Genomic DNA, 8,740 nt, shown 5'->3' with positions numbered 1-8,740 from the left:
GAGAAGAAACAAGGATGTAAAAAAAATAATATTAAAAAAAAAACAAGTTTTAGACTGTCCCACGGCTCTTAGTGGATGTGTCTTTACTTCAGGACAACAACAATAGCTTGTTTGATTTTATGTTTTTTAGACAAATAAATAAAGTAGAGATTCCTCTTCTAATTTAGCGGCAACAAAAATCGTATATTTTATTCTCTATGAGGTAATTAAGTTCGAGTTCGTTGGTGACAATTTCCGTTAGCATATGCTTAACACGAGAATTAGTCGCATTTCAAATAATCGGAAGTTAGTTTTTACCCAACATATAATAATAATACTCGTAAGATAGTCAGTGGTAAAAGTCGGCTTAAGAAACCAAAATATCACGGTTTCAATTCTATCTGAAAATGCTTTAAGTTTAAATGCGGAATAATGACGGTGGAGTTTCATTATAGTTCTCCTTTGATTCAAAATAATAATAATAATATTTCTCTATTTTAAAACAAATATTCAGGTTGAGAAGTGATTTATTTGTAAGAATAATTTAATTAATTAAAATAAAATAAAATCTTAATAATGAATTCCAAATAAAAACTTACTAAATTAAGGTAGACATAGCAAAGATTACCTAACTTTTTAAATTAAATTCCTAATAAAAACTTACTAAATTAAGGTAGACTGTAGACACAGCAAAGATTACCTAACTTTTGAAAATAAATATATATTAGTGATAAAATGATAATTTATTTGAATTTAATCCATGTGAAACAAAACCTTTGAATTATTTTTCATTATTATAATGATAATTGAGTATATATAATTATAAAAATAATGAGTATTTAAATGGAAAATAAAAACTTTGTCTGTTCTTAAAGGAGATGGTGATCATAATAATCACACTACAAACCAACCGATCACGTGTTAAGAACTTGAAGAAATAAATCATAAATATGTATTCACATTTAAGCTATGTTGTAATAAGAACACAAAAATTAATTGGTGTTTTTTTTTTCGAAAAGTTTAATACAACCTCGTTTAAGTTATCGGAGTTTTTGAATGAGAATTGAATATAAAATCTTTAATATCTTGTTTTTTTTTTACATTTATGTTACTATAATATATATTTAAAAATAATTTATTATGGGTGTTAGCAATAATAAAGTTAACTTTCAAAATAACATAGACATAAAATTGAAATATTGCTATTTATATATTTTTTCATCCAGTTGAATTAATTGAGAAAGTTAGTAGAATCCTCTATAGTTAGTTATATAATTTGGTTTGTTTAGATAAAGACTTTTTTTTTTTTAATTTAACTACCTTAATACATTTATATTATTTTAATATTGAAATATAAAATATCTTGTTTCCTTTATTTGTTAGGATGTCATTGTCCTTGTGGTGGATTTTGATATCCACAAAAGCAATAATTTTTTTCATAAATAAAAAATAGTACATTCTTAAACTATGAAAGTTTTTAGTTCTAATTATTGAGTTTTGATGTATTGCAAAAATTATGTGGCCTTCAAACAAATAAATGTCTTTTTCTCTCTCTCTATATATGGGAAATTGGAAATGAAAGATATATATAAAATCTAGAAAACAATTCCATTTGGGTTTTTTTAGGGTTATAATTAGGATTGTCATGATTTTTAAAATTAAAAAGTAGCTTTCTGAAATTTTAGTTAATTTTAGGCAATAAGATGGATAAGGTGTGCTTACTTTTGTATGTTGTCTAGGCATTACTTGTTTGTCAATTGGTGTCAAGTAAGCATCTAATTTAAATTCAAATATTCTATGTAAGTCATTATAATTAAATACTCTTATGTTGACTTTTACAATTAATTTCAACCTTTTAAATTATACTTATCTTCATTAAATAAATTTGATTTTTTTTTTTTGAAAAACAACGATTTTATCATTTTATCTCATAATAAAAATGTTTGTTGTTTATCGAGTTTCTTAGTGATGAAATGGTCATTGGGGGACCAAGTAGGGATGTGTTGATTGATTAAGACATACTTCAACTTCACTTACTAGATATTTCAATTATCATATCGGTGAACCAAGGATAATAGTTATATATGTACTTGATTACGAATAAGTTTAATACATTTGAAGTTTCTAATGTGTTTTAGTTTGAATAAAAAGTAAAAACTCACCTCCTTAAGATGATATGAAACATAATTTAATTGATAAAATCAAAGAAGGCAAATAGAAGAATTAGGAAAGGAGATCAATGATGAGCATTGGTTTTAAGAAGTGAAACAGGTAGCCATGGCTTCATAATTTAAGGTATTATTGGTGAGTTTCTTTTTATTCTTTGCTAAAATCATTTGGTGAGTTTCTAACCAAAAGAGGAGAATTAGATGCACCTAATCCAATTATTATCTTCTTCAAGAAAAGTCTTTGCTTTGGGATAACACTTCAACTAAAAGCTTACCTAATATCACATGTCAATAATACCATCATTTTTGCTGTATAATGCATCTCTATTAAATATATCATGAATTTAATGTTATCAAAACTTAAGAAACAAAAATTTAAGGTTTGAATCACACTAAAAATGTTGTAAATTGAAATTGGAGAGTTAACTTTGGAGAGATAGTCCTAGATTTCAAAATTAACCGAAAGGATAAAAGTCCAACCAAATTTGTTCAATGAGTGTTTGTGAATTGACATATTGTAACCAAATGCACAATATTGCATCATTTTTGTATTGAATGAGTTTTGAACCACTTGGAGCCGACCTTCTTTATGCCCCATTTTTACTTTGATTTGAGATTCGAATCTCACGGAAGAACGAAAAATTACATAAATTTTATTCAAGAGTTCTTATGTGTTTTCACGTCCCGTGAAACAAACATGTCTCCGCAAAGTGACCAGTGCTGATCTTGAAAGGAATGAATGAAACCAAAATACTTTTTTTTTCCAAATAAATTTACAAATACATTTATATCAAAAAGTCCAGTGGAGATGAGAAATTTAAAGAAACATCTAGATCTTATTTTGTCTTTTCTAAATGATTCTAAAGAAGAGTTCGACCCAATGATTTATTTTTATAGGTAGAATACATTGAATATTGACTAAATTATTGTGAATCAAATTAAAATTGATTTGATTTAATTTATTGAATTATTATTTTTATATAAATCTCTTTTCTAAATTTAATATTACTCTGGTTATAGTTCTTTTTATTTGTTTGAAATTTTAAGAAAATATCACAAATACCTTCAAAATGCCCTATACCCTACTTTCATTTAAGATTAGGGGAGCATCTCTATGAATTATACAATACAATTATTATAGACAATATTCAAATGTTTGTTCTTAATTTCTTATATTATCTTCACTTTTATTTTTTTAGTTTTATTTATTTGTTAGAGATTCCTTCCTCATGTATTCAATGACCTTAATTAATTAATTAATTTTAATATATCTTTTTTCTCTTTTTGATTTTGAGCTTCATCCTCAAGTAACTCAACTACCTTTAGTTGAAATAGAAACACAACTTTAAATTTTTGATAAGAAAGTTAAATGAATTAGGCCAATATGTGGAAAATCTTAGATAGACTTTATTTCATTGAAGAGAATAGCATATATTACATGTGAAGAAAAGTTTAATAAAGAAATTTGTATTAAAAAACTAACACCTTTCTTATTGTAATTAGATAAGTAAAGATGCTCCAGCTGTAGAACATTTATTAGCATCTAGTTTTCATGGTGTAGTGTTGAGCTCCTCCAACAGAAGTATTTGACAAACAAGAAAACTCGTATTTTCTTCCCCGATTTTGTAATGAAATACTAACCCAACAACTTAACGCTATTCGTCATGACTACGTTTAGAATGTCAATGTTACTATTGCGAAACCAGTTCCAATTGATTGCTCTAATGAAACTTCTTATCCCAAATTGGACTTATCTCAGACATTATGTTTGAGATTTTTTTTTTTTGTTAAACCAAAATTCATTGCATTAAAATGTCTGTTTTTATAATTATTTGTTAGACAAACAAAAAGAATAATATATATTACACCCTTGGTCTATGGGGCTTAAGCCCATCAATTTTTATATATTGGGCTGGGTCAAATTGAAGATTAAGAGATTTATTTTATAGGGTTAGTTTGATAGGGTTATTTGAATAATTTTATAATTTATGAGTATTTTTATTTTAAATTGTGTTTAATTTTTTATACTCAAATAATATTTTATAATAAATATATATATTTTTAAAATAATTAACCTCAAGTCACATAAATTTACCTATTCCAACCTTTTAAAAAAATAATAATATTTATATTAGTTGTCTTAATGGTCACTTAAATATTTGTTGAGCCAAAATAACATATTTCAAAAAAACTTTTCATTCAAAATAATAATTTAAATGAAACAATATTTTTAAATATATCTTAATTATATATATTAATAAATATAATATAATTATTCGTTCAAATTATTCTAGATTGAAATAAATTATTTAAAAAAGTCACTAAAGGAACAAACAAGAAAAAGAAATAGACTTGCAATCCACGTAGAAGGCCCAATCAGAGAATGACACATAACGAAAAACAAGTATTATCCAAAACTATCAAGTTTGCTATCGTACTTCACTAAGAAGACAAAAAATCACTTAAAGTTTTTAATTATATCAGTTTAACCCTTACAAAAACAATATACATTTGGCGGAATTGTTAAATTTGAGATTATTTTATATTTTGTTCTACTTTTAAATTTTATGAAGGCAAGAATTGTATAGTTAAAATTATATAGTTAAAATTATATAAAATAAAATTTTATGTTAACGGTTTCAATTATCGGTTTCAATTATCGTTAACTTTATTACCTACTACCAGATTTGGACGGACTCATTCTCATGTAAAAAAATATGAAAAATAATTTTTGTCTATTCTAATTTCAATTAAAAAATTGTTAAACCCATAATCAAATAAAAATAATTATTTCTTAATGAGTTTAGAGCCCATAACCAAATAAAAAATATAAATTTTCATCATTACACACTTTTATGTTAAAAAATAGAATATATATATTTTTTTTATCTAAAAACTTAATTTTTTTTATTAAATGTGCTGCCCTAGTAAGTCTGTCACTTATTCTAAGTGTCAGCCTTCTTGTTATTTATTTATAAATAAATAAATAAAAAAAATTAATGTCACTAATTTAACTATCAAAATTCAGCATTTTAGTTATTGGATTTTAGTTATTGATTCTCTAAAATTTCAGCATTTTAGTTACTGATTCTCTAAAATTGTAGTCAAAATTTTTAATTTGCTGAAATTCGGTAAATAAATTAATAATATTAATATTTTATTTATTTATAAATACCACGTAAATAATAAATTAACAGCGTTTAAAATCACTAAAAAAAAATTCACGCAGTATAAATTTAACAATGATCAATCTCAAATAATGAGATCTGAAAGAAAGAGAATCGAAATCTAATTCTAATAAAAAAAAACCTCAATTTGAGATGGCATTTATAAGTTTCTTAAAATCATTAAAATAAGATGGTTAAAATAATAAACTTTAAAACATATGGATTCATTTGAATTTAAGAGATTAGTTTGAGAGCTTATTTTCACACTCTCTCTGATTATCTCCTCCGGTCCTTAGAAACCCCACAGAAAACTTCTTTCAGTCGTTCACTTCCGATCGTCGCCGTCGCCGTCGTTTTCTTCTCAATTATCACCGGCGATTCTGTAACGACTAACAAAGATGAGGCTGATGCGCATGTTTTCTTTAATTTTATCCGTCAATCTGCTCATTTACAATACTTTTGCCGATCAGATCTTCGCTGCTCAAGCAGGTATGAATTACTAACTCTAACAAGATAGAGAAATGCCTTTATCTATCATGAGGTTCATGATTTGTATAATTTGTACAACGGTTAGTCAATCATTCTGATACTTATGATTTGAAAGCTATACTGTCATCCTCTTCTTGCGATCTTCATATTCGAGCTTCCTTTTGTGTGCGGATTGATTCTATTTTTCCAGAATCAGACGATTACATCAGTTAGGGCTGAGATAATTGCTTTTGTTGCCTTCACATGTTGTTTACCGATAATTCATTTCGTAAATATAATTCAATTGTTGTTGAATTCATGAACATGCTATTTTTGTTTCTCCATTCATACAATTTCTCTCTTGTGAATTTATGTAAATGGAATATGACTGTATGGAACTCTCTGTTAGCAGGCGGATCCTTTGGTGGAAGCACTAGGGAACCGAAACACAAAATTGAATTCCATACAGATGATTCGCCTTTTTATCCAGTAAGTATGCATGATATCACCAAAATGTGATAAGATTTAGTTGATTGGTTGGTTCACTTGTGCCATTGTTTGGAGTTTGGTACTAGATTTCAATCTCCTCTTGAAAATCTTGTCAGCATTTGTATTTACTGAAATCGAATCTTCTATTTATATTTGCAGGATGAGAACCAGGAATCTGTGGTTATGTCCAACAAAAATGGGGATAAGTTTGTATGTTACTTACCTAAAGTAGAGAAGTCAAAGAGTGGAAAGCTGGTGATCCAACAGAATACAAGCGCCTTAGTTTTGGAAACCGAGAAAAGGGTTAAAATGAAAACTCCCGATGAGCTTCTTGATCTACTGAAAGAAATATGCCTTATCAGAGTTAGTATCTTGTACTAAAGGACTCCAAATTGTTGTTTGCAGTTAACAAACTTGATGTGCTTATTTGTAACTTTAGCATAACTTCTTAATTGCTGTTCTTATCATTAAAATTTCATAATTGAAGTTGACAAGTCTTTGTTACGCAGCAAGAGGGTTGGTGGACATATGAATTTTGTTACCTTAAGAAGTTGCGCCAACTTCATTTGGAGAACCAGAAGGTAACCTTCAGTTCATGTTATATTTTGCTTATATTTCGTAATAATTTTTCAGTTGAACATGCCTTTCATTTATTGCTTGCTCTGTTTCTTTTGAAGTGCTAGTGGACCTAAATACCATTATAATAGAAATTTCTCGTAGATTATATGGTTATCAATGCCCAGAGAGTTCATTATTTAGCAATATTGGTTGCTTACGAGAAAGCCTCTTATTCCTTTTGAAGTGCTAGTGGACCTAAATACCATTATAATAGAAATTTCTCGTAGATTATATGGTTATCAATGCCCAGAGAGTTCATTATTTAGCAATATTGGTTGCTTACGAGAAAGCCTCTTATTCCTTATCAATTTTGAGATATCACTTTTGCTCATCTTGTCAAGTTCCAAGCTAAATTATCAAAATTGTAGACGAGCTAAAGCTAAAAACTGTTATTCCGGGAAAAGACCTGTGTGTTTTAGTGAAAAGAGTGGACAGTTATAGTTACTTATGGTGCATACCTCAAACAGAAACAGTACATTGGTGTAACTCAATTTCTGAATTTAGGCTATAGTTTGGACTTTGAATGATTGAAGCAAAACAACAAACAATCTATTTCAATGTAAAGAAATGTATCGATTTTTTTGCCATTAATAGACAACCTGAAACTTCAGATAGTTCAAGAATTCAACTTGGGTGAGTATGATCCGGAGGCTACAGCTGCTTACAATAGTAACCTATCGGATGTTTCCACATTAAAAGATCCTCGCTCAAATGATGCATCACAAAGGTATGATAATATTTTACTTAAGTTATACAAAATCTGAAAGTGTTTATTAGTAACCCATCCAGGGAATAAACCCTTAGTTTGATAGCTACATTACATGATTCATACATACAGGTACCATGCACATCAATACACAAATGGAACCATATGCGATCTTACAAAACAGCCACGAGAAACCGAGGTTTGAAATAAAATCTGAGCCTTATACATATTGGGTTTAATGCCCTAATTTTTTTTCTGTGCATTTTTTCAGGTTAGATTTGTTTGTTCCGAGCCTAGATCTATGTTCACTTCTATCACAGAGTTGTCAACTTGCAAGTATGCAATCATGATACAAAGTCCAGTGCTCTGCAAGCACCCGTAAGAATCTCTTCTTTGCCTTCCATTACGAGTTTTGTCTGATTATTATTAGGTGCCAATCTATTTCCATCTATCAGATTGAATAAAATATTGTTTTTTTTTCGCTTTTCTGATGTATGGTATGAAAATTGCAGTTTGTTCCTGGAAGAGAGGCCTGTTTGGCACACCATTGACTGTAATCCTCTCTCGAAAGATCAGAAGACGTCAAAACCGGAGGATGAAGGTTCTCAGGATGAGGAGAAAATAACCATGGTTACAGATTCTGAGTACTCATCTAGATCGCATTCGGGTGAATATGCAACATAATCATGGAAGTAGACGCACAAGATTGATTTTCATCTGGAGCCTACCAAATTCAATGAATACTCTCGCGAGATAGCAGAATTTGGCGATGGTTTGAGAATTAAATTGTTCGGAAATCTGTAATTATTCTGACATATTTCGAAAGCTTTTCTATGAAATTTGATGTAGCACAAAATTTTATCTGATACAGTTATTGGGAAGGATGTAAGAATAGACACCAAAGGGATAAATGGGATATCTTTAGCTAAGTATTAAATATCTTGAACTAAAAGGATTATAATATTTGAGATTTTGTTTCAATTCTCATTAAAACACCATTTTAGAGAACCAAAAAACTCATCCATATTAGTTTATTTTCGGGCGTCTAATATGACCTATTTTTTAAACATAATGATTTTTTTTGGGATCAATATCTTTAATCTCTTAGTTGAAAATTATGAACCATATTTGAAACTCAAAGATTC

General features: G+C 28.2%; 1 protein-coding gene across 2 annotated transcripts; it reads left to right on the top strand.

Moving 5' to 3' along the window:
- The first annotated feature begins 5,615 nt into the window (after window positions 1–5,615).
- On the top strand, window positions 5,616–8,597 carry LOC124941686 (protein OS-9 homolog). Of its 2 annotated transcripts, XM_047482033.1 has the most exons (8): window positions 5,616–5,803; window positions 6,195–6,271; window positions 6,431–6,634; window positions 6,781–6,852; window positions 7,501–7,616; window positions 7,728–7,794; window positions 7,867–7,973; window positions 8,108–8,597. In XM_047482033.1, exons 1-8 carry the CDS (start codon window positions 5,713–5,715, stop codon window positions 8,277–8,279), a joined length of 906 nt encoding a protein of 301 aa, XP_047337989.1. In that variant the 5' UTR covers window positions 5,616–5,712; the 3' UTR covers window positions 8,280–8,597. The 2 variants fall into 2 exon arrangements, with proteins under 2 accessions (XP_047337989.1, XP_047337988.1); XM_047482032.1 differs by lacking the exon at window positions 8,108–8,597 and having other exon boundaries at window positions 6,192–6,271; window positions 7,867–8,020.
- Window positions 8,598–8,740: the final 143 nt, after the last annotated feature.

This window comes from Impatiens glandulifera, chromosome 6, assembly GCF_907164915.1.
Source record: "Impatiens glandulifera chromosome 6, dImpGla2.1, whole genome shotgun sequence".
Lineage (NCBI taxonomy): Eukaryota > Viridiplantae > Streptophyta > Magnoliopsida > Ericales > Balsaminaceae > Impatiens > Impatiens glandulifera.
This window is presented reverse-complemented; position numbering and strand designations above follow the sequence as displayed.

What these genes read in the sequence shown, in the direction of transcription:
- LOC124941686 (XM_047482033.1), top strand. Translation starts at nt 5,713, where the DNA reads ATGAGGCTGATGCGCATGTTTTCTTTAATTTTATCCGTCAATCTGCTC. An exon ending in ATGATTCGCCTTTTTATCCA is followed by an intron (nt 6,272 to 6,430) that starts GTAAGTATGCAT and finishes TTATATTTGCAG; the next exon opens with GATGAGAACCAGGAATCTGT. An exon ending in TCAAATGATGCATCACAAAG is followed by an intron (nt 7,617 to 7,727) that starts GTATGATAATAT and finishes TCATACATACAG; the next exon opens with GTACCATGCACATCAATACA.